At 37.4% G+C, this 27,485-nt stretch overlaps 1 protein-coding gene across 1 annotated transcript in view; it reads left to right on the forward strand.

Moving 5' to 3' along the window:
* faf1 (Fas associated factor 1) overlaps positions 1–27,485 on the forward strand; it is a 234,135-nt gene that overhangs the window by 95,857 nt on the left and 110,793 nt on the right. The window contains exon 8 of the mRNA XM_062978316.1: positions 23,430–23,516. Coding sequence (XP_062834386.1) covers positions 23,430–23,516 — 87 coding nt within the window. The remainder of the gene's footprint in view (positions 1–23,429; positions 23,517–27,485) is intronic.

The raw sequence follows: 27,485 nt of genomic DNA on the forward strand, positions 1-27,485 counted from the left end.
GTATCAAAGTTCTTTTTTTGTAAATATATAAAAATCATTGGTGTAAATGAAACCAAGATGAAGCTCATTTAAAGGGTAATGTAGCCTCATAATCACCCACAATAAATCCCTGTTACTGTTTTTAAAGCCTTGAGCAAACATTTGCAATAAGTGACCAAATTTATGCCTTGCTTTGTGATTTTTGCGTGACCAGACAGAGTGGTACAGGATTGTTTTAAGGTTTTTACAGCTGCAAGGGAAAAGCATCTGTTCTTAGAAAATCCGGCATTGTTTAATTTTGACACTGACTCTTCCATGCTGTTTGTACCAGGCCCTGGATTAGATGCCACCAAGATGAGATTTGGTTTAAGTTGCTCCCAAATGCAGCTGTCACCATACATAGATAAAGCAAAGATGATACAGCTAGAACAAGCATCTTTGTACAGTGGGCCATCGCAGTAAAAAAAAACTCAGCGAAAGAGTACTAATAATTTCATCTCACAAATAGCTAGAGCTTTAGTCTTAAATTAGTGCGGAAGGGCATAGGAATAATTCTCCTGTAATTGTGATAGTACAGTTGTGAATTTAATACCTACATAACCAGCTTCCTAAATAAAAGGAACAAAATGATTTTAATGCCAATACTTTTTTGTTTATATTAAATCAAGTAGTATTAAAATCAATGTGTAAAATGCACATATGCCGTGATAAAATGGTGCAATTTACAGCAAATGTTTGTCATCTATCATTTTCATATAGGTGTTGAGTGTTGTTTTTAACCACAACAGAATATTTATTTTCCCATATATTTTGAGAATTATATGAATTTCTACCCAGCTGGTCCAAAGTAATTGATATAAAGCCAAAATGTTTAATTTGCTAATGAATTGTGAAACTCTTTCATCATACATGAAAGCTTTCATAGCAAGAAAACATCTCTCTGTGTGTATTGAGGACATTAAAGAAATTGTACATTGGAGTGTGTGTCTTTTTATATATGTGTTTTTTTTTTGGGGGGGGGGACTGCTCCATGAACTCTGGTTTTCTTTAGATATATGTGGAACAATGAAGGTTACAGCTATGCTTTCTTTAGATTGGTGCATTTAGGACCTACATTGCCATAAAAGAAATGTTATGTTCAAGAACATATTTGTCTTTTTTCTGCTGTACCTTTTGTGCAATAAATCACAAAAGTCTGAGTTATGGACAGAATATCAGACTTGAACTGGGTAGAAGCGAAGATTCAAAGCTCTTCCATGAAGCTCTCTGAGTGCTTAGCGATGGTCTCTCTGTCAAACCTATTTTAAATGGAATTTGTGAAGTTGTAAGAGGATATTGCCACAGGCTAGACTTCTGCAGTACAATGGAATCTCAACTTAAGAACATCCCAACTTAAGAGAATTTTGTGTTAAGAGCCATTACTCAGCCCAGGTTTTGCTTTGACATATGAGCAGCATTTTGGATTAAGAACTAGTGCCAGAGTGAGGGCTTTAGGGCTTCAAAGGAGCAGCCTCCATGCCTTTGTGCCTCTGCATCTTGTGCTCTTGTCTGCTTTGGGAGATTGCTGCCCGCTTTCGCTCTTGTATGCTTTGAGGAACTTTGGGTTAGTTGATTTTGTTGCCTTAGGTGTGCTTCCTTGCCACAATTTTGTGCTTCTACCATTTTAAAGTTGATATTTCTTGTGCATTTATATATTATTTGCTATTCATAAAGTACATTTTCTTATTTAAAGACATTTAACAAAAATTGGGGGTGGGTTTGGGGTGGTCAGAACAGATTAATAGCATTTCAATGGGGAAATTAATTTTGAGATAAGAGCATATTGAGTTAAGAGCTCAATCACTGAACAAATTAAACTCTTAAGTCAAGGTATCGCTGTATGTTGCTCTCCAGTTGATTTTGGTAACAATTTCTGTCTGTTTTGTGTGTTGTCAAAGGCTTTCATGGCCAGAATCACAGGGTTGTTGTATATTTTCCGGGCTGTATGGCCATGTTCCAGAAGTATTTTCTCCTGACGTTTTGCCCACATCTATGTGTGACACCCCTGGCTGCGAGAGCACTGGAAACCAATACACCGAGGCCAATAAACAATCTAATATCTTTATTAAGGAATTAAGAAATTAAAACGAAAACAAGCAGAAGATATAGTTCATCAATAGACCTTTCAGGAAAGGTCAAATATAGTCCAGTAATATATTGTCCAATGTATAATATTAGAGTTCAAAGTTTGTAATCCAAAAACCGAAACACACTCAAACTTCCAAGCAGTTTGAGTGGGGAAAACGTCCAAGTCTTTTGCTAGAGTTCAATGAAAGTCCAAGGCAAGGTATTGAAGACAAGGCTGGAATCACGACGTGGCAAGGCAAGGAAACACGGCTAGGCAAGACACGGAAACACGGCCAGGCAAGGCATGGCTAGACTGGAAGGTTGTGGAACTAAACGTGGTCCACACTTGGCTGGAAGTGAAGTTGATCCTCCAACTGACATGTTGACTCCGTGCTGGCTAGCCAGCGCACAGAACTTTTAAGGAACTTCAAATCTTTTCACAGAGCAGGTGTCCAAATGCTCTTTTCCCAAGGGAAAAGAGCTAAAACAACATCTTCACCAGATGCAATCCTCCCTGAGAGTTCTCAGGGGAAAACAGGGTAATCAGCAGATTCTCTAGCTGCTAATCGCGCGCTCCTTCTTCTGCCAGCTTTCTCAGACCTGCTAGTTTCCCAAAATATTCGTCTATCAAAGGGAGGGGAACTGGTGGGAGAAAGCTCCGTTTCAAGGGCCTTTTTAATGAGCTGTGGACTAGAATTGTCAATAGGAAGCAGCTGGAAAGAGGCAGAGTCTTGCTGAATCGGCACAAACCCCATGTCCTCTTCACTGTGGTCCATAATGGAGGCAGGATCACGGCCCAAGGGTTCAGGGGACATCACACTATGGCAGGCATCCTCAGAAGTTGTGAGGTATCTCAGAACCTCTGAGAATGCCTGCCATAAATGTGGGTGAAACGTCAGGAGAGAATATTTCTGAAACATGGCCATACAGCCCGGAAAATATATAACAACCTTCTGTCGGTTTTATCTGGTATTGCCAGGGGAATAGTATAATGGGTGCTGCAGTCTATCTGGACAGCCACAAATTCCACATCTATCTTTTCTATATGAATGGCTTTGAATTCTTCAATAGAAGAATGGAGAAAGTGCTAGAAACATCGATCTGTTCTAATAAAATATATACCCAGTGTAAGAGTGGACAACATCAGACAATAAATATTCGCTGTCATTCATATCCTTATAGTTTTGAGGAGCTTCTTAGAGTATTTTGCCATTTTATATTGCAAAACAAAAAGCTCTTCCCTTATATCCACTAATGACTTCATAATGGCTAATACTAATAAGTCTAAATGTTATTCTGCCTATCCATATAGAGGTGCCTAGTAAAGATAATAATACAAAATTCAACTGTAACAACAATAAAAATTAAAAATGAACAAAATTCAGACCATATGGTTGTTAAAATACCAGCCCAGTATGCAAATTAGATTGATCCCCACTGCCATTTTCAAAGACAGAAAAAAACGAGCAGAAAGTGTGCTAGACAGCTCTCCATGACTTGAGGTTCTATTAAATAGGTGCAAACACTTTGAAGGCACTGTGATTTCTTGCCAAATGTTTCTCAGATACAGATGGAACACAGAGAAGGGCCTTTATGGCTGATATTAGAGGGTGGACATGTTCATACAAGAAGAGACGTAGTAATAAGGATTCAGTTCCCACAGGTGCCAAGAGGCAATATGTGACCAGAATATAAACATTTATTGCACACTCAGATTTGTGCTCTGTAATAGTTGAAATCTAGGGGCATATTGTCTACATGCAGGAAGTAATAGGAAACTCTCATGACAAAATAGGTGGTACCATTAGTTTTCAAAATGTTTAGAGGTTTAGTTTTAGGTCTTTTACATTACAAAATGTAACCTAAAATGGTCTTGCCCTAAACTGGTTTATTTCAAATAAGCTTTTGGCAATGATAGAGTCCTGTTCCTCATCATACAGAATTAGCTGTTCCTCCTATCTCCTGCAGACCCTTGGGCATCCTTAAAATTATTCCAGAGGGCAAGGACACCTCTGACCAAGTTTTTGGGCAGTGTATAGGTCTGTAAGAGGAGGGAAGGGTGCATCCCATTGTACTAGCTGAAGTTAACATAACTGGAAAAGAAACATTCTGAACTCCCTTTGTTAGTGCAAAGAAAGAGATGGCCAGAACACAAAGAGGGACTGGTTAGTTTTGAAATTTTGGTTGCAGAAATATAGATATAGAAAACAACATAATAGTTTCTGATCTTCACATTAAGATGTATGTGCTCCTGGTACAGGAACAAAAATTATATTTTGAACAATAAAGAAAAGATTTGCACCCTAGGACCTTTAGATCATTGTATTTCCTCTGCACCTACGTACAGTCCAAAAAAATTGAAGTTGCCTTGAGTGTCAGAATATAAGGAAAGCTGTAGTACTCCAGCTGCTGTGTATTGGATTTACCAATCTGAAATCAATTCATGATTTAAAGCTTGTAGTACAAAATACAGCAGTTGCTTTGACTATGCTTTGACTAGATCTTGATGAAAATGGACACAATGCTGGGAGTGACATGGGATGAAATTTGATCACTAATGAAGTTGATCCATTACTTAGAACTGCCTAGATTTGGATTGATAGTGATGGAGGAAAAAAGAGGATTAGCTACTCATATTATACCTTTTATTCCCAAATTCTGCTAGATTTTGGCTTTTTAAGAAGTGTGCTAATGCAGCATTTCCCACTGTTTCAGCTTCTGAGTTAACAGCTGTGGCTTACTGGCAGACCAGCTCCTTTCGGACTTGGTTTGGAGGGGAGTCAGCATGACAGTAGTGGCAGATAGATACAAAATACTTTCTTAATTAAGATTCTAAAAAATGAAGGGTTATTTTAAAAAGTAGCCCTCCCAGGTCATACCTTCACTCTTGCATTATATCAGCAACCTTTATGTAATGTTTTTGATAAAAAACAGTTCCTCATTTCATACACAAGTAGTTCTAGTCATTGATCTCAGAAATGAAATTAGATACAGAATTTTTGAAATGGATTTTCCCGTGGTTATTTTATTTGTTTACTATTTATTTTATTTTAAATATTTATGTCCCGTTTTCCAGGTCATACACTTACAACAGCAACACACTGAATAATAAAAATAATGTTTAAAAAAAGTAAATGGCATAGCAAAATAAAATACTGAAAATGAAGGAGAACAAAAAACCCCAAACAAACAAACAAACAAACAAAAATAGAACAGAAGGCAGTTTAAGCATCAATCGGCTACTGACATTTTAAAAGACTTCAAGCCTCATGAAACACTGCCAATGTAGGAGTCTAGCACATTTCTTAGGGCAAGGAGTTGCATAGCTAAGATATTTCTTCTGAGGTCATCAACTAAATCTCTGGTGGTTGTGAGGCATGGAGAATGCCTCTCCAAAAATAACTGAGTTGACAAGGGGATTTAAATGGAAGATGATAGTCTAATTTAAGCAGCCTAGTTCTAGGCCATATAGAGTCATTAATGGAGATGAGGAGCATGTTGAACTGGACCCAGAAATGGTTCAGAAGCCAGTACAGTTGCTGTAGTAGAAATTAATAGTCTAAAAAGTCTTGTTATTGCAGCGAGTACCAGCTAGCTAAGGTTTCTGACCAATTAATTCAGAGGCAATCTTATCTAAAGTATGTTGCGGCAGTCTTACCTACATGTAGCTATTGCATGTATACCCACATTATATCTGTATTTTACAAAAGGCTAATAATGGCTGGTTGATCATTTGTTATGGAACTGTTGCAATGTCAGCAGTGCTTGGGAATATTTTTAATGCTATTCTGTTGAAGTGGAACTTTTGGGAACTGCCTTGACTTGTGGAAAAAGGTAATTGGAAACAAAATGACATGGAAATTGAAAGGGGAGGTGAGCACTGTTAGGTTATGTATGTCACTTATTTATCTGTTTCACTTTTCATTTTTTAAAATCCCCAAATTGGTCACAGGATAAACAGACCTAATACAACTGGTGAAAAGAATAAAGTCAGAAAACTTGTATGTAGGTATAACTGATAGGAGTGCTTTGGAAAACAAGTTTATAGCAGAAATGCCCAATGATGTGAGTAGCCTCAAAGCTGGGAATTCAGTTGGGAATCCAGAGACAAGAAACAGAAATGAGCAGAAAATGATTTCCCTAGTTTCATTTCTCCTAATTCATAAGATAGTGGTACTTGGAAATAGCCTGCTGAAGCCATACCCTTTAGATTTTATAGGTGAAAACCAGGAAGCCTATGACCAAGTAGCATCAGAGTGTGGTCAAGATGGCAAAATTAGTAATGTGAAAGAACATATAAGATGGAAAAGGCATAGCAGTTTGCTATTCCCTGAGCCTACTGGGAGCTTGGGGGAGCTGGGGGTGACGATGGCTGACAGGGAGCTCTGACTTGGACTAGTCCATGAGGTCACAAAGAGTCAGAAGCAACCGAACAAATAAACAACAAAACTGGGAAGGACAAGGTTCTCCCCTCATTTCTCTTTCTTGCTGAGTTAATTCAGGGTGCATCTCTACACTGTAGACTTATTGCAGTCTGACACTACTTTAATTGCCATGACTCAGTGCTACGGAGCTTTAGGATTAGTAGTTTGGTGAGGCATGAGTACTCTTTTGCAGAGAAGGCTAAAGACCTTGTGAAACCACAACTTCCATGATTCCATAGTATTGGACCATTGCAGTTAATTAGTGTCAAACTGCAGTAATTCTACAGTGTAGATCCACCCATAGGCCTCTTCTACACTTCACTATATCCCAGGACCTGATCCCAGATTATGTGCTTTGAATTGGATTATATGAGTCTACATTGCCCAATAATTTGGAATAAACAGATAATCTGGGATGAGATCCTGAAATATAGGGCAGTGTAGAAGGGACCTTAGTTTGCAACCCAGTTGAGGAGGGAAAGTAGGAGAAAGAAAAAAATTGGGGCATTTTAAAAAACAACTGAAAAGTGGAATAGTATTGGTTTAATTGGGCCTGTCCCTTCCAAACTGGGCTAGCTGGAGGGCATTTTAAAATTATCTACATGCACGGGCAGGTTGGCATGGAAGACCTCTACTCTGTTGAGGCATTGTATATCTGAAAAAAATTACAGTAAGCCCTCCAATGAGTTAGCTTTTTTCTCTCAGAGAAGTCACAATGTCAATAACCTGTGGTGCTTCTTTGGAAAGCTGCAAAAAGAGACTTCCCAAAAGTCCCAAAGTTGAAGTGACTTTCCTGCCAAATTAAAGCTAAGGTATTTGGATAATATCAGCGAAAGCAAAAAGATAAATAAGAAAGGATTATGATGGAGACTTCGTTATGGATTTTGTGCAAGACCACATAATACCCCTCTTGTAGGAAGGTATTACTCAAGACACACAGTGAATTTTATGGACAGTAGAATCATAACAGGATGAAAATGTGCTCAATCAAAACTAGTGCCTTTTGGAGAATCTCACCACAAATAATTTTATATAGTTAAAATGCATATTATGCACTTTTTCATAATCAACATGTGAATTCTTGGTATTTCTGTTAGTTTTGAAGTTATCAGTTTAGACAACGATCTCGAACTTGTGCTCCTTTATTCAGTTGTTTCTCTCAGAGTCCATGGAACTTAATTTTCTTTTATAGCATGTTTAGGACTTCACAAAACATCTGAAAGTATTCCACTTTTTAGTGGTTGCCCCCCCCAAATACAATTTTTGTAGGTTATACTTTAAGAATTCAGCAAATCAAAAGTGTTCACTATATTTACTGAGGTTGGGTTCAGATCTTTGATATACTTTCAGCTTAGGGTCACCCTAAGTCTGAAATGACTTGAAGGCACACGACAACAACAACCCTAATTAACCTGACTATCTCATCAGCCGAAAGCAGGCCCATAATTCCCACTGAAATACTGGTAAGTTTGTGTTGGTTAAAATTGTTCTTCCTTTTAAATATTGTATTCTTCTTTCAATTTTTTGGCAATACAAATAAGATATTTGCTGTGTGCATAGAAATTCGTTCATTTTTTTTTTCCTTTCCAAACTATAGTCCAGTCCCCCAACAGTCTGAGCGGCCATAAACTGGCCTTCTGTTTAAAAAGTTTGAGGACCCCTGGTCTTGGTTAGCCAAGAAGCCATAATTTCCCTTTGTTGAATAGCATATTTGTTTGTACTTCCTATGCTGTGTATCAATCACTTTCCATTTTCAGTCGGTGCTCTGTAGCCACATCTGACTTGGGGGTTCAGAAAAGCAAGTTAGTTAAATATTGAGATTTGTTTTCATCTTTTACAAAACCAGATTTTTTGTATTGAATCATCCGATACAATGTTCTTTTCAATGTTGCAGCTGCTTGTGGGGGTGGTATGGGTGGAATTTCATTGTTCAGGACTGTGGGAGTGTAGAACTCCCTACAACATAGAATACCAGTGTCAGTAACATCAATAAAGCCATTGGCTCCCCAACGTTACCAGCTTTCCAGCTTCTTCAGGCTTTCAGTGTGGAGCTAATTGGTTCTCCAAGTTTCTATTGCCCTCTGTACTCATGTCAGTGGCTGTTTTTTTCTGTTCATGCACTCCATGTATCAATATGTATGTTGTATTATGAACTCCATGTAGAGGACTCCCAAACGCATTCAGAAGGTTTGTATGGCTAAGGTTTTTTACTGCATGCCAGTCTTTTGTTACTGCTATTACGACCTAATGTTTGTCTGAGAAAGCTTATGTGCACCAGATGGCTGTGTTAGTTCTCAGTCAGCTCCCCCATTCCTAGATACATTAAGTCAGGCTTATCTGGACAGGATGGTTTTGTGTATACTACTAATGGCTGCTCATCCAGTGGGCTAGGCTACTCGTGTGTGCTTACGCAATTTTGTCAGTGCAGTTGTTGAAGAACTCTTTATTTAATATTTTAATCAAATACTTTTCAATGTCATCATGTAATTATAAAGAGTGTAACAACAAATGTACGGTACAGTATATACTTAGCAGGAAAAAAAACCCTAATGCCTGGGAGGGACAGATGAAGGATAAGGCCAGATCATAAGTTAAAAGACTATCAAAAGTGTAAAAGGCCCTACAGCTATAATAAACAATTGAGTACAGCATTCCTAGTTAAGAAAATAGGCTAAATATATCTCCTTCCAATGTGCCAGGGACTGGCACCATTTTCCCATTAGCCATGACTGTTTCATTATTTCCTGGAAATTTAATTTGGATTTGTAGCCAATGGCTAGCAGACCAGTACTGGTCAATGGACCACTATTTCAAATAGCATTGCTCTAGTGCATCCTGAGACTAAATATTTTACGAATTGCAAAAATCATATAATGATGAAAATATTTTTATTGTTTCATCTCACTGTTGGTTTTCAAAATATGTAGGTTACAACTATAACCTAGGACAACAGAATAAGTAGCTCACCAAATAGAATGCAACCTATTACTGTAGTCCTAAATTGTAGCCTCTTATGTGTTTTTGTGAACCAGCACCGCAAGCAAGGGGTATATCAAACAATTGTGGATTGTTAGATGGTAGCAGTACCGTTTTTTTTTAACCATGAGTAAGTTTATGTGAAAGATGGGGATGGCAGCATGGATTCTTGTAGGTTTGATCCAGAGGAGCAGTCTGTCAACTTCTGTAGACAGCAGATCTGGATTTAGACTTACCGAAGAGCTGTCTCCCAGGCATTTCAGTTAACCAGTTTTGAAACCCAGAGGTTTTGCCACAAAGCACAACACAGTGTGATGAGGGGGCACAAATCTTGGCAGTACCTGACAGAAATTATGTTCTGTTTCCTTTGTATGAAACCATTTTCTCAATTAAATCCACATTTGCACTAATTTTGTGTAAAATAGGCAAGCAAATTGTTAATGGGATTTACCACTGTAGATTAAAATTCCTATCAGTTTAGGATTTGTGTTGTCAATATCTGTGTCTTAATGGTGGGGTTACAATTGAATAGGGAGTGCTAGGGGGCTTTATTGTTATTGTTTTTTAAACAATTTTAGAATATAACACATAAGAAATCATTGATGAAAAAGCACAATTAAAATGCAAGCCTCTAGTTAAAAGATGTGCTGCAGCAATTTCTTGGTAGTAGAACACAACTTAGCTTGGAGCTGAGATTAGAGAAACCCTGTAGAGTGGGCAATACTTGAGGGCATCCACAACTAGAAAAGTATGTGAATTTAGGCATGGGAGGAAGGAAGGATCTGCTTTAAATTTAGTGTAGGGTCACTGAATCTTAATGATAGATTAAATAGAGGAGGTGGAATAATGAATAGGGATATGCAGCGTATAGCACTAATACTAGAAGTCTGTGCTTTGCAGTGGTTATTTAATGTCTTTTCCCATATGGTTCTGAATAGAACAGGTTATGGCAGGGATGAGCTACGGAGTAGCTTTGTTAGTGAATAGTTAATTGAAGTAATTGTTAGTAGCTTAACAGGACAGTGTAGAAATTCTTAGTACCATAGACATTAATGTTCATTATGAAGCATATTTATAATTAGGTGCAGTCTGTATGAGAATGTGTTGTATTGTAGAATTAAATACTTTACTCTTACAGTCTGTGGTCACAGGATACTCTACTTAGAAAAAACAGATTTTAAAAATAAACTGTTATTATAATAGTCAAATGTCACCTCTTGCGGGAATTAAGGATTTAACTTACCAATATTGAGAAATTTAAAAGGTAAGAAAAATAGAAGCTCAGAATTAGAAGCCAAAAGAATTGCTGATCTACTGTTAGTCCATGTGTTTGGGACCTGTATACTTCAATAGTATTACATTTCTGTGTGATAATTGCATATGTATAGAATTGTATATGTATAGTTTACATGTTTGTGTGAGACAGTGTCAGCAGTGCTGTCACCAGTGTGGTTGTATACAAGCCTACTTTGATGAATTTTTATGAAGCTCTCATTTTCAGTGCTCTTTGTCAGTCTATACATTTGGTAACATAATTTCATGTTATAGTATATTATCATACTGTTTTAGATTTAAAATGTAAATGTTGATTCACATTTCTGAATGCTCAGTTGAGATTTTGGAGTATAATCAGGATCAACATCTGCTCAGAATGGTTTGGTCTGGCATTCTTTGGTTCATTAATATATCAGTTTATCACATGCAAACCAAGCCTTATAATCAAAAAGTTCTCAAGTTGTTTTTTTTCTTCAGTTCTCTGATAAATCTGTCTTCTTCAAGAGAGCATGGTTTAAAAGTAACACAGTCTTGGAATTAAGCCTTCAATGCACTTGAAATTTCTTTCACAAGTGTCCCCTTGCCACGTGGTTCAGTACTTTTAGCGAAATTCATAATTTAGGAGGTTTGGAATAAAGCTCTAATCCGGTGACCCTAGGGTCAATCAGAATTATGGACGGAATGATCTATTTTGAGATGAAATAAGAATCTAGAAAACCACAAGTTCTTCCTGGTTTGTATTCTATGAGTAGTATATTTTATACACTGCCTAATAGCTATCATTTTCAGTGAGAGCAGATAAATAAGTTTGTTTACTGTGTTGTCTGAACAAGGGCGCATGCTTCACCCTGAAGCTATTCCTTTATGAAGAAAGTTTATAACCTCTGGGACATTCAAGATTAAATAAAAAGTGGACAAACAGCTGAAAACATACAGAAGCATATAGAACTATGCATACTGTGGAACAATGGACAAGGAAGTATTTTTCCTCTCTCTCTGGGCTCTTCCAGACAGGCCTAATATCCCAGGATCTAATCTCAGATTTTCCATTTACCCCAGATTATCTGGCCGTGAAAACTCATATAATCCAGTTTAAAGAAGAAAACCTGGGATCAGATCCTGGGATACAGGGCCTATCTGGAAAGGTCCTTTGAAAACCTGGAATCATTCAATGAAACTGAATGATGGAAGATTCGGGATTGGCAAAATGGATCTTCACTCCACAACACTTAACTACTAGATTTTCTCCCATAATAGATATTCATGACCTTCTACCTACAAGGCTTTGAAAAGGAATTAGAAAAATCATGGATCATAATGTTTTAAATGATCTCAAGTCATGATGGCTATGTATTAGCTACAGCCTAGGAATAATATGCTTTGCTGTACCACTGTCTTCAATCACAAGTGGAAAGGTGCTGTTGCATTAATGCTCAGCTTCTGGACTTCCTATTGGTATCTGCATAGTTACAGTAATCTGTTCTTATGTTCTTACAGTAAGTTGTATCAATAATCAGAAAAATTAAAGAATGCCAAAGCATGAAATCTTAATTTTTCAGTGCTTGCTTATATTAGTGAAATGAAATTTGTTAAGTTTATTAGTGAAGGTGCACAGTAATCTGAATCCAGATGAAGTAATGTGCTTCACAGCAGTGAATGTTCAGTCATTGAATCCAAAAAGATGTAAATACTGCAATTGCCTTTTGGTTATCTGTTTATTTTCATTTGTATGTTGCCTTTCCACCAGAGTAGGGACTAAGGTAAGTTACAGAGACAATCAATTAAAAAAAAATTGTAAAGAAATTTTAAAACAACTAAACTCACCAAACATCATAAAAACATTTCTTAAACATGCAAAAATTGAAAAGGTAAATAAATATTCAATTTGATCATTTCTTCTCACACATTAAAAGCCTGTTTAAACAAAAAGGTCTTTGCCTGTGGGTAAGGAAAGAAAAGCAGATATTTTAATAGCATTTTATTGTGTTACTATTATGCTACTCAGTTTGCACTGAGACAGTAAAGGTGGTGAAGCAAAAGGAGGAATCCTTGACCTTGTCTGCCAGAGTTGTTTGCTAGAAAGAAAATGTGAAAGGCCTTTCTGTCTCATTTCTATTTCTCTTTGCTCCAGTACTCTAATCTAAACTGAACATACTATTTGACTGTTCCTCTTGTACTTAGGTTTCTTGTTAAGGCAGGTCTAATAGCCCTGAATAGTGGCTGCACGCAGCAATCACTCTTATCATCAATGTAGAAAAAAAAACAGAGCTGCAAACACATTATAAGGGAGAACATCTGAAAATATACATTCTTTGTTTGTGGAAATCTGTGTTTAGCAATCTAGTATAACACCTCAATATGTAATGTGGAAACAAGGGTGCAGTTGTTCAGGGAAATTTTCATGTTGCATAATGTAATGTTGCCAAGATTGGTAGGTTCTTCTTGTTGTTCATGTTTTTGTCTTGATTTTTCAAAAACTCCAATGTCAGTTACAGGGAATTTTATTATTCTTTCTCTGAAATAAGGTTTCACTTTCTTTTCACTTTTTAACCCCAGAGATTTAGACTATCCAACAACTTTTGTTTTACCAGTACTACAGCCAAATAAAAACAATATGAAAGCCCATACAAAAAGGAATGCACACTGCAGGCTTACACCAAACTTCTGGCCCACAGATTGTCAAGCTGGAAAATGTCACCATATGTGCCAAGTAGTGGACCCTTCCAAGTGCATAATAAACAACTAAGAGCCTCCAAACATGTTCATCCACAATCAACATGAAGAATCCTGCCATTTATTCTCATTTTCACTCTAAATACGCTTTTTGTTTCAGGCACTGAGATATTATGGTCACGCTACAAGATAGATTTACAAGAAAATGCAGTTTCCTTGCCTATTAAGCATTCATGCCACTTGAAGTATTATTCTTCCATTAATTTCATTTAACTCTTAGAATTTATTGCTACAAATGATGTACTTATCCTAGCAGCTACAGTGGTATATATATGAGAAATTGAGAGAAGTCTGCAATAACATTCCTACAGGAATTTCCAACTTCAGTGGCACTATGCCTTTTTAGTTGCTACTGATGGAGACCTATTTCTTTCATGTCTTTTTTGTGGTAATCTGTCCATTGTGGGAAAAAGGGATAGTGGACAAGATGGGTTTATCAGAATGATTCTTAATTTTTTCTTTGTCAGGAACAATGAACCATACTGTTACCTCAGATGTGCTGCCTAGTGACTCCACAAGAGTTCTCAGTTTTAATAAGGAGGATTTCCTCTCCACATCTTTTAAGACAGTGGTTCTCAACCTGTTGTGATGAGTCATGGGCCATGTAGTCCCGTTCATGGCACTGTAGTCCCAGATGAAGAGGAGAACTTGGGTTTTTCACCGTCTCAGTCAGAATTGGAACCTTCCCAGCCAGATTTGGGAACCTTGCACCTGCAAGAGATTTGTCTTCCAGAAATCTGTCAAACAAGCCCTGAGTCTAAATCTCCTGTGTTTTCTCGCCACGAGTTTTGTAAACAACAGAGAGGAGTTCAAGCGGCCTCTCGTAGGAGTGCTAGGATAGCTGCTAAGAATTCAGCTGATTAAGCCTGCTTTCCATGGGAAACCTTAAGGAGTCATGCATCTGGACTCAGAGATTAGCTTTCGTTTCTGGTTCCCCAGAGAACTGCTCTTTGGTGGGAAAACTAGACCCTATTGAGGTGTTTTACCCACAAAGGGATTTTGCGGAGTCAATTCGTCAGCTACTGGAGTAAGTTGTGTGTGGACAGCGCGCTCCGTTTCCAAGCCTCGTTCCTGTTTCAAGCCTTGTTCCTGATTCCAAGCCTTCGCTCCATTTCCAAGCCTTCGTTCCCGTTTCCAGCCTTGTTTACCTCCACGGACCTTGCCTTGTTTTCCGGATTTTGCCAAGTAATTCCACGGATCTTGTTCTCGCTCCTCGTTCCTTGTTGCCTTGTATTAAGCCTTGTTTCAAGTTATTTCCTAGCCTTGCTCAAGTTCATGGACTAAAGGACCTTGTCATCTCCCCTCACTTTGCCTGGCAAAGTGAGTGTTTCGGTTATTGGATTACAACTTTGGACCTTAATATTTTATATTGGACATTGTTTCTTTGGACTAATTTTGACCTTTCCTGAAAGGTCTACTTCTGAACTATTTCATACACTTGCTTTTATTAACTTTATATATTTCCTTAATAAAGATATTAGATAGATTCTGGCCTCTGTGTATGGTTATTGGTGCTCTGCAGCCTGGGTCGTGACACCTGTGGATCCCCAGATGTTTTGGCCTTCACCTCCCAGAAATCTTAACCGCTGGTAAACTGGCTGGGATTTCTGGGAGTTGTAGGCCAAAACACCTGGGGACTCAGGTTGAGAACCACTGATTTGAGACTGCTCCAATTAGAACTAGGAAGCTAGGTGAAGTTAACATATAAACTATTTTTCTGGATGACTATGAGCCGAATTACACATGGCATGAGAGATCTTTGAAGTACCTGTGTAACTCTCCTTTCAGCACAAATTTGCAATCTGAAATTGATTTCAGTTTTGAAAATACTGCAAGGTGGAGAAAGCTCTCTTTTCTCATGCACAATAGTAGCATGCTTTCCTTTAAGGATTCCATGTCTGGAAAAGGTCCCTTCTCTAAGTATTTAAAGCAAGAGTTTCAGGAAATAACTTGCCAGATGCCTTCAGAGAAGCAAGTAGCCGGGGAACTCATCAAATAATCTCCTGTTCTATAATTAGCAGTCAGAGCAAGAAAGGGGAATGGTCAGCTAGGCTTATGGCACCCATTAACAGCAACTTCTATTTCATATCTGGACACTTGCAAGGATCATTGGTCTACAAACTACCACTTTGAATAGCATAGGCTTGGTGGATTTGCCCTTCTAGAGCTGGGGCTGTTTGGAATCAACTGCATTTGACTCCAGATACTTCCAGCCACACTCGGTCTTTGATGGAAGCAATACTACCTTGAGCTCTGGATCTTGTGTGGGTATTTTCCTGTCCTCCTCCTTTTGCTTGAATTCTTGTTTTATCATGCCAGACTATTGAAGACCTTGTTTCTCCATGAGCCCTTTGAACTTCATATGCTGATATACTGTTGGTTCATGACCTCAGCATGCTCTTGGTAAATGCTTCTGGCACATCTCTGACTCAGCATAGAGACTCATTGCTTTTGCCGTTGACTTTCTTAGACTGTCCATTTTTCTTTTATTTAGTGTTGGGTGTTGGATGGCTGTTGCTGAACTGCTCGATTCAAATGTGTGTGTTATTAAAGAATGTGGAATTAAAAACATTTAAATTTTTAATAAACCTCTAGGATTAAATTTCTGCCCGACGACAGTGCTATTCAATTAGTTAACAAGTGAGTCTTTAGGGCCCATTTAAAGGCTGGCATTGATGGTACCTAACATCTTATTGGAAAAGAGTTGCACAAACGCAGGGCAGAAGTGGAAAAGGGCATCTGTCTCATACCTAACAATTCTGTCAAGTGTTCACTTAAATAGGATTCGACCAAAATCAAACCTTTGAGGTTTTAGAGGTCAATCAGCACATTAATTGAGCCCAGAAAGAAACTAGCAATCTGTTACAGTTAACTCAGCTGAGGAAAGAGATTGAAATCATAAATCTTCAAGTTAAAATGTGTAAATCACTCTTAAAGATGCTGCTACCATGTTTCCCCGAAAATAAGACAGTGTCTTATATTATTTTTTGCTCCCAAAGATGCTCTAGGTCTTATTTTCAGGGGATGTCTTATTTTCCATGAAGAAGAATTCACATTTATTGTTGAACAAAAAAATGAACATTTATTATATACTGTACAGTAGTTGTCATCACAAACCAGCATAACCAGACAAACTGTGAATCCTATCAAGAATTTCTTGTTACTACCATTATTTCCATGTACAACACTCTGGTACGTACATTTACCAATCCTGCATGCTCTGGTGTTCTGTTCAGCAGGCATGCTTCCAAACAAAAACTTTGCTAGGTCTTACTTTCGGGGGAGGCCTTATACTTAGCAATTCAGCAAAACCTCTACTAGGTCTTATTTTCTGGGGATGTCTTATTTTAGGGGAAACAGGGTAGATTCTTTCTTATACCTACCCCTCCCTCTTCATGGTGTAGCAGATTGACACAACTGTTTAGATAAGTAGCTCTCAACCTGTGGGTCCCCAGATTTTTTGGCCTTCAAATCCCAGAAATCCTAAGAGCCAGTGAACTGGCTGGGATTTCTGGGAGTTGTAGGACAAAAACCTGGGGACCCACAGGTTGAGAACCACTGTCCTAGAGTGAAGCCTAATATCCCAGTCTCTTAAATCTTGGGGTATAATTTACATATGACACAAATTCAGAATTATTTTCTGCCATTGTGTTTTATCCCTTATATTGTTTTAATAGCAAATGGTATCCTGAACAACTAGTAAAATGTTTATAGTGCTGGATAAGATCAAATCCCTACTTGGTGATGGAATTTATTATGTGATTTTGGGCCACTGCTGCTTCTAAGCAAATCTCTTTATTAGGATACAGGATTGTTGTGGAGATTAATAACGCAATAGGCACCATGTTCTTACTGTACCAACAAAACCAAAACAAGCAGTTTTGTCATCTATGGGCACTTTTAATGCTATTCTCATCAGATCACTGTAATATTTTTTGGCATTAGTCTCTTTCTTTCTGGTTGCAAAAGGGTACGGCATCATAAAAATATCACTGGAATCCCATGAGAGTGAATGCCATTTGTTTCATAAGGAAAACTGCAGAGGAAACTAAATACAACTTTACAGACTATATTCTGTCCCTTCCTCTTTGCTCCCTCTCTGGTACATCTCACCCTCTTTTCCCTCTCTCTTCTCTCATCTTGTGTCTTCATAATTTCTCCCTCTTTTACTACCCTGCTATATGTCTCTTCAATCTTTATCTCCATTCCACCTTTGCCCTGCTCCCCTCCCTTGATTCTTGCATTCCATTGCTTGCATCTCTCATTTTCAACACCCCTTGCCTTGCCTTATAAAATCTTATTTGGAAGAAACCATGGAGATCATCTAGTCTAGCTTCCTGAAATATACTCATCCAACCTCTGCCTAAAGACCCCCAAAGATGGAAAGTCCATCATCCTCTGAGAAAAATTATTCCGTTGTTGAACAACTTAGCTATAAGTGAAGCTCCAAGAACGTTTATTCAGTGTATTGAATGGGTTTAATACATGCCTTCAAATAATTCATTCCGTAAGGCAACCCCTTGAATTTCATTTTTCTAAAGCAAATACTCAGAGATGGATTGCTAGTTCCTTCCTTTGAAATACAGCTTACAACCCCTGGTGCTAAACAGGGTTGCCCTTGCTTAGCATCAACTGTCAGAAGGGACCTGTTGCCTTTAGTTAAACTCAATGATTTTAACTACCAAGTAAATAAGTTTAGGATTCTTGCCTTACCTGACTAAAGTAACATTACAGATACACATTCAAGCTTCCTCTCCCCCCCTCCCCCGCTTTCAAAAAGAAGGAACCCACCTGTTCTGTAATACAATCCTGCGTAAATGACCCTATCATCACTCCATTTGTCTGTTCTATTGATCTGTTTGTTTTTCAATGCTACTGCAGGTGCCCTTAAACAACAAGCTTTTTGGGGGCAGGGCATGTGATATTTGAAAGACACCGTCTACTTATACATCATAGCACAAACCATGCTATTGCATCAGTGGCATTCTTAAATAATTTTGTATCTACACAGTAGACAAAGCTGCACATTGTTAGTTTGATCTAGTTCTTAATTGATTTTTATGAAGCCAGAAGATATTAGGGACTTGAATTCTTTCAATTTATCATTTCTTATATTCCACCTATCTTAAGAAGCATATATATAGTTGGAAGTGCTCTTTTTCTGTATTCTGCCTAGTCTAACAAGCAGGTACTTGCATAAAATAAAAAGAAATGGGATCAAAAATTAACAATTTGTCTAGAACAGACTTGGTGAAATCCTTGGAACAAGTTAACCATTTCTAGCTAATCCCAATAGCTTCGGTTGATATATTCTCCAAATGTTTAACTGTATCCAGCCTATTGCCATTAGTTTCTTCTTCTGTTATATTAGAATATTTTTCACTTTATGTTTATTTTAAGGTTTTCTACATATATTGTATAGTCGGTGAAACATATTTTAGACTTGTTTTTAAAATCCATATTTCCTAAATTGAAATACTCCCCTATAACGGGTATATAATTTCCATATGTGAAATTCTTCTTGTGTGAAAGCATAGGACCTAGGTTAGTTTTCTTTGGGCCAGCTTTAGATTTGTAATGTGGGCTATGTCCATATAGATAATAAAGGGCTGTTTCTGTTTCAAAAACCGAATGATTCTGTGGATTGTTTTGTTTAGACAAGGGTCAATCAATTTCTGGGCAGAGAGGGACTATATAGATTCCCTCCTTCAACAAACCTTTAGGGATGCAGTCTTTACTTGCTGCCACCACAAACCTGTTGCCACTGTTGAAATTCCAGATATTGCTGAGATCTTAGCAATTTCATTGAAATACAGTGTGTATGGAGTAAAAATCCATTCAGTACAATGATTGTCTTGGGAAATGAGGTATATTGTACTATGCCCCACCCTTTATTCATAGGACAGGACCTTGGAATTGTACAAATGATCATTTCATAGGACATCTACCAATTATCTAGATGTTCTTCACTTCTGGTTTAGACCTATTCAATCTCTGGTTGGTATATGTTCTTATTTGTAGTCAAATAACAGCATCTATGTGTATTTCTTGTATGATACCTCTTATAATCTTCTCCTTGGTAATGGGATTTTTTTCTTTTCTTTTTTTAATCTTTTTATTGAAAGATTTCCTTACAAATCAACATTGTGTTTGGGAGGAAACAGGTGGGAACAAGGGAAAGGGGGGGAAGTGGAAAGAGGGGGGGAGGGGGGTTTCTTTAGGGTGACGTGGGTATGGAAAGGGTAGGGAAAGTGTACAGGAGTGAGGAAATACGGAGAGCCTGGGGAAGGAAGGGGGGGTGAATTGACTTCCGATCTTTGTTTTTCTGGTTCATTTATACCAATAATAGTTCGTTTATTTTTCTTTCTTTAAGTAGTCCTCGAAGTTAGACCAATCAGTAGCCTTCAACACTCTGCCATTACTTCTTTTAATCAAAAATGTTAATTGATCCATGTTCTTTATTTCAATCAGTTTATAGATCCATAGTTCTTTTGTCGGAGCTGTTGCAGATTTCCAATGTTTTGCGATCACCAGTCTTGCTGCGGTGATAAAGAAAGTAAAAAGTTTGCCTGTATTAGTATCAATTCTATCCCATGGGTCATATAGTCCTAGCAGGAGAAGTTCAGGTTTTTTTCTCACAAGATTTGTTTTTAAAATGTTATTACTTTCTTCAAGAATCATAGTCCAGTATCTCTCTAATTTACTACACCTCCACCACATATGAAAGTAAGATCCTATTTGAACTCTACACCTCCAGCACTTATTGTTAGCGTTTTTGTACATAAGCCCTAATTTTTTGAGGCTACTCATACATACACCTATGTATGAGTTTTAGCCAATTTTCCTTAATGTCTGTTGAATAAGTATATTTGATTTTCTCTCTCCAAATTGATTCCCATTTGTGCATCTGAATCGGTCTATCTATATTTTTTGCCCATAGGACCATCGAATTTGTGATTAGCTCAGTTTCTTCAGCCCGAAAGACATACAACAACCCAGCTCAGTTTCTGTTTCCCTGTTTAATAGTTTATTATATAATATGGATAAATTTTTCTTATCTATTAGGATAAATTTATCCCAGAATCCCTGTTCTTGATCAAAGTCCTTAATTTTGTTTTTTTTGTAGGCTTCTTTGATTTGAAAGTATTGATACCATGACACATTTTTATTTATTTCTTGTATCTCATCCAATTCTTTAAATTGTGGAAGATCTTTCTTATTCTTTGCTATGCTTAGGATATCTCTGTAAGTCGGCCAGTTCCTCCATCCTAATAGCCTTCTATGGTCTGCTTCCATTGGAGATAGCCATAGAGGAGTTTTAGTATGGAAACGGAATTTATACTTTTCCCATGTTCTAAATAATGCAGATCTAACAAAGTGATTTCTGAATTGTTTTTCAATTTTCGTTATATTATACCAGAGGTACCCATGCCATCCTCTTCTTAGTTCATGGCCCTCCAAATTTAATATTTTATTTTTTTCCAGTTTAATCCAATTTTTAATCCAATGAAGGGCAGGTAATGGGATTTTTTTCATGTTCACTTGGAGACAATGGAACTAGCTCATTGAATTGCCTAAGTTCTGGGACCTGTAAATCATTTCAGTTGCATTGACTTTTACTGTGCCTGAGACTGACACAAGCAATGTGTTTGCTTAAGCCTCATCAATTGTGATTTGCACTTTCACATTTTCTCCTCTCATGTTAATAGAGTTCCAGCCTAGTCCCAATTCTTCTGGACTTCCAGGTCCAGTTGAACATTATCTCTTCCCTTACTGCTTTGGCATTACCTACATCGCAATATGTGAATATCCTTCATTCTGTTTAAAAATGTTTCTAGCATAGCATATTACATATATTAGGCTATTGTAAGTATATTTTAAATTTTCATATTGGCCAATTTGTAAACAATTACATATTTTGGCATTTCATGGAATAAGAAAAAAGTTTTAATCTTTTTTTAACAAATACTGATCGTGATTAGAGTAAGTGAGGGCTGGCTTTGGCATCTTTTCAGAACCCATTTGTGAATATAGCTTCAGCAGTTTGTTTAACCAAATATCACCCTAATGCTTTTTATGTGGTACCTCCCAGCGGAGGCCTGTCTCTAACAACTAGTTTATTCTGCAACGAGTTGCTCAACAGATGTCATTCTGGTTGAATAATGAGGCAGAATACTTGTGCGTTGGCTAACGTTACTTGAACTTTGATCACTTTTGTTCAGCACATCAGTCTGGCATTGTGCTTTATACCAACATAACACTATAACCAGAGCATGCCTTTCAGGCTTAGAATAGCAAAGGAATGTTATTGAAATCAGTGCAGTTACAGATGAGTGAATGGAGAAAGGAGAATACTGTTTATTTCATAATGCTGTAGTGTTGTACTTTGGAATTAGAAAAGAATGTAAGGAATCCAATTCCAGATTTTCATTATTTTTATTTCACAGACTTTGTAGGGGATTGGGGGTGGGGTAAAGTAGAGTGCCCTTTGCTTTATTTCCCTTGTGTGACTCTTATTATTAATGGATGCCATTATAAAGATTAAAAGGTTCAATTTTTGAGTTAACAGACACTTAAAATTTCATTGTGAGCATCATGCTTTATTGCTATACTGACCATATCATTTTCGAGAAACACATTACAGTAGTATGGTATGTTGAGTCCCCACTGGCACCGATAGTCACTTTGTTCCCTGTTGAAAGTAAGTTTACAAATTTAGCTGATAAGTGATCAAGCAGAATTTGTTTTCCACAAGTTAAGACAAAACTGTACAATAACTTATGAACTCTGGAATATGACGATAGGACTGCAACCTAAAATGTAAAGACGTTTTCATATCATCTGAGTCACATACAAAAAATATCATATCCATATTCTTTCCATGTTATTTCTGTTTTTTGTACTGATTTTTCTGTTAAAGAAGTAATGCCCAGGTACATATATCCTTTATTAACTAAGGTATGCTTGTATAATTGTCCTGTATGGGCTGCATACCAGTGATGAGATGTTTGGGGACTTTTAGCTGAGTGGGTATAGATGACTAGTGGTTTTGAATTTTGTCTTTTGCATGGTATATATGCATGTTCTATATTAGCTTATTCCGGGGCATTAAGTCTGCCCAACTCCTAACTTTATTGGTAAATATTGGTGTGTTGTGGGAATTTGCTGTACATGATGTATTTTTGATATGATCTATGGTATCTAGAAGCATGTAGGTATATGTAGTAACCATTAGACTTCCAAAATAAGATGATAGCTATATCTACTATGTTGTTGCATAGTGGTGTATAATGTGTAAACTGACAATGGGATTTTGATAATGTTATATTTGTAGCAGTGGATGTTGCTTTTTAAAAACCTACTTACCATGTGTGGGTGAAAGAGACTAATGAACAGCAAAAGTGGGCAGGTGAGAAGAAGAGGGAGAAGGAAAAGGTTCAGAAGATTGAGAAATAAGAAAAGGAGATAAGAAAAAAATGAATGAATTTTGTATGAATATTTGTATATATTAGAGTAAGTGAATATGATTTACTCTCTTTGTCACCAACCAACCAACCAACATGGGCATGTGGCCCAAGCAGATTTCTTCTGAGGCTCAGTGATGACCTTACTCTCTTTCAACTTGATGTACCTCATATGATCACATATGTGGATAAAATGGGGAGAGAATAGCCATTTAACCACCTGGAGCCTATTATAATAAAGGCAAGATATAATAAATACAAATAAATAAATAAAATTAGCAATCTCAATGGCTGCATTGAGCAAACAGTTCTTTTTCAGCTTGAGGTCCACATATGCAAACAAGTAACATCTCAGTGGACCAACTGAATTGTTTTGTGTCAAAATGAAATCATCAATTACACATTTTAAATGATATAGAAATTATGTGTTGTCATAACAGTAGCATGTAAACTAATTGTTTTGTTTTTGCAGGTTAAGCGAAACGTTTATGACCTGACTAGTATCCCTGTTCGTCATCAGTTGTGGGAAGGCTGGCCTGCTTCTGCTACAGATGACTCAGTAAGTTAGCATTTATTTTGGATTTACTCACAAATGGTATCTCTTTTTTTCTAGTAGATATTTTTTCTCAAATTCTATTGAAAACATCTACTCCAATTTAAAAACATTTGCTTGTGTGTTCTGCTTAACCACTCTACTGATTCAGTCAAACACTGAAGCTTAAATACAGCAGATTCACTACATCAGTGGGAATGTGGTCAGTCAACACTTAAGTGGTTTCCATTGATTTACTGAGGCTGCTCTAGTTTGGGGCTAGCATTTGAATTTAACAGTAGTTCTCAGTGTTGGATTCATTGTCATTGGCCATGCTTCAGTGTGTTGTGAGTGCAAAACAGTTCATAGAATCAAAAGTTTAACATAAAGATTTAAAGTATAGACCTAACAAACTGCTTAAAACATGTTGATTTAAATGAAAATTTATTCAACTTAACACAGTCTATGGTTCCTGTTGTCTGAAGTGAAGGTGTCCAGAATTGACTGCTTTCCCTATGACCATTGGGGGGCTGGGGGGCATGTTCCAGAATCTCTTGTTAATCTACTGTTTTAGATAGCATTTTGGAAATTATGTCTCATTGGGACAATATAATACTATACATTTTGATCTGCATAAAAAGGGCTGATTTAAAATACATTTTAGCATATGCTTAAACATTACTTGGAGGTGCTTATAGCTGAAAATCTCTGCACACTTAATCAGGAAGAAATTCATGAAAATAAATGAGTTGTACTGCTAAATAGAAGTCATTTTGTGATATGAAGGATAAGACAAAGGGATGAAGGTCTTGAAAGAAGACAGGAGGCGCTCATCAAAATAAAGTTTAAAAAAAAACAACTTTGCTGTATGTGCTCATCTGAAGATCCACTTGAAAAGCCCTTTTGGATTACAAGCATAGTTATCATTTTTCTCTCCCAGTCACTGTTATAATGCTTGAAATTTCTTGTCCAACATATTGGGAAATGTACTTCTTTGCACATGCTCTCTCTTTCACTCCAGCCCCCCATATTTTCCAAAGTCCAGTTAAATTTTGAATGCTAAGGATGGCTTCCCATGTTTGGCAGAATAGTGCCATACTGGTATTTTCAGGGAAAGTAGCTAGTCCTTGTGTTGGAAGTAGAACTGAAGCTTTAGATAAAAACAAACACAGACAAGGTTAATTGCAACCTCTGAAATATATTGGTGTGTTGTCATCTGTTGCTAGTTGAGTTTAGGCCAGAAAGGATTTGAAAACCCATGATTTCTAATCCAAATGCCAGCAGCTGTTTGGAAAACAGCCAGCAAAACAAAAAAGAAAGCCTCTCTGTAGGATGAGATGTCCAGCACATATAAAATGCACAAATCTGATTTAAACTCTGTTTTAACAAGTGACAGTGTTGCAGGTGATATTATTCTTCCTCTTTTTTTCTTTTCAAGTTTAATGAAACTGGTGATTGTTAAGTCATGTGTTTGAAAAGCAGATGAGTCCAGAAAGCTCCCCGCTTGAAACTGCTGCAGCTGAGGCCCCCTCAGCTGTGTAAACACTTCTGAATGTGTTACTCCCCAAAATATAATTAATTTCTGTCTGAAATTAGAGCTCCAACTTAATATTTATGAAGATTTAATGTTAGCAATTACAATCTGAACACTTTCTCCTCCTTTGTCACCTAGACAATTCACTCATAACGTTTATCTGCTTTCTGGGGTCTATTTTAAATTCCCCTCTTTTGGTTATAACTTAATTTTTGGGAGATGGATGTCTTGGTGGTACCAATACCACAGAGGTCTTACTTTTAGAGTTAGAAAGAATTAAGAGTCAAAATAAGAACTTGATTAGAATACATTTCATTTACATTTTGTGCAGTGTAAGAAATACTTTGTAATACCACAGCAGGTTTTTCCAGTGCAGTTCTCGTTAACCTTTGCCTTATCAAACAAGACAACTAAATAGACTTCCAATAATTAGATTCCTGTGTAATAGAGTCTCCTATGAACCTGATAAGCTTTGGTCTTCTACATTATCAGAAATGCATCAATGTCAAGAGCCTTTTTAAAATCACTGTTACCACACCTCCCATTAGAGCACTGAAATATGGGATACTGTATGACATGTCAATAACTCTTTCATTACTTTTTATTACATATTTTCACAAAGAAAATCGGTATCTAAAATTCTACCAGTAGGGGAATGTTTTCATGCTGTTAGTTTAACTGTGAGAAACAAGGAGCTTGGAAGATTGCTAAAATGGCATTTTCCAGTTTAAGAATGACATTTTTTCCTCCAGTTTCTGCAGCATATGAATAATGCCAGCACTGGGAATTTATAATTGCTTCATCTAATTAAAATGCAAACACAATGGATGGTTTCCACTACTTCAATTTTCAAATGATTTGCTTCGGGAAGAAAAAAACCCTCTGATGGGTGTGAAACGATTTCACTTGCCACGATCTGTCTTTCTGTTATTTGCTATTGTCAGTCAACATGGCCTTCTAAATTAGGGAGATAATCTAGGAGGAAATCAATAGTACACATGTTGTGACTAACTTTTGTGAGCAGTTAGGCTTTTTAATATAATCTTAGTGAAAATAATGGGCTAAATTCAGTGTGACTGTAGCAAAGGCATCCTCTCTCTCCTTTCTCTCTGGAACCTTTTGTAGTTTTAGAAGCCTGCTCTGGAGGGTTTCTGGAGGTGTGTCTTAGTTTGTTCCAAGATTGCAGGAAGGAGAACAGAAGTAACTTTCGTAAATGGAAGTGGATATAGCTCAGCTGACTGTGTGGATTACAGATTGACAACTTGGTTTCAGTATTCCTACTTATTGTGGTTTCCTTATGCAAAATCTGCCCTTCAAAAAGACTTACATATCTGCTAGCTACCCACGTATTCGAAAAGGCCAGAAGCAGCACCATATTGCAGTGGGCCATGTGTGCTTTAATTTTTTTTCCTGTTTTTTGGAAAACCTTTAATTTTAAGTACTGAGAGGGAGAAATTGCTGGGCTGGATGTCCTTAACATTAGCTCTTATGTCACGAAATGACTTGAGTATGAAGAGAAGTTGTTGAACTTAAGCTGCAGTTGTTTTGCTTTTCACATGGAGAGACAGAATATGCATGCTTATGAGAGTCTAAGTAATGTAATTCTCCTTTTTACATTATGTTGCAGTAGATTTGGCCTGGAGGGTTTTTCCCCCTCCTGATATTAATTAGAAGGCCATATATCAGATCAGTTAGTTTCAGGTCCAATCTTACATCAGTAACAGCAGGTTCACACAGGAAGCTGTGATTTGAAGCTTCCAGCTGGCTGCAGTAGCTACAGGCTTTGTTAGTTTATACAGTCAATCAGAAAGCCTTATTCAGGTGGCTCAACAGTGCCACTGCTGCCATCACCTGCTTATTCATCTGTGCTGGCTGTGTTGGGGATTTGTTTTAGGCTAGGACTTGTTCCTCCTCTCTTTCTGCTACTGAAAGAGGGGAGGTCCTGCCAAGGAGGGCGAGTAGGCAGATGGTAGCAGAGGTGGTGTTGCTACTTATAGTCTGAGCCCGTACTTACTACAGCCAATTGGAGGCTTCTGTATGCACTGGCACTGATTAAAAGGATACTGTGTAAAGTTCCTCAAAGTTACCAAAGGATTCAAGAGGCATCGGCAAATCTTAAGATTTTTTTGACACAGAATTGTCTGAGGATTAGCTGAAATAGAGTGTTATGGAGCCAATGTTACATATGAGAGCATGAGTTAATTCAGTTTTTCAGTTGCCATCCAACTTGCTGCCACCTTGCTTAGTATTCATATTGTCATACAAAGTATGCAAAGCATATCCCGGTTGGACAGATCCTCAGAATATATGCCTCTTCCTGTATTACATTTGAGACATGGATAATAATGATGATGCAAGAGGGATAGCTGCTTTGGATACTGTGAATGCATTTGGTGGGGTTATTACATATGAACTGAGATTAAAGATGCGGGTCAGTTTTTGGGAGTGTCATAAGTTGCTAT

The sequence above is a fragment of the Anolis carolinensis genome, chromosome 4 (genome assembly GCF_035594765.1).
Source record: "Anolis carolinensis isolate JA03-04 chromosome 4, rAnoCar3.1.pri, whole genome shotgun sequence".
In the NCBI taxonomy this organism is placed as follows: Eukaryota; Metazoa; Chordata; class Lepidosauria; order Squamata; family Dactyloidae; genus Anolis; species Anolis carolinensis.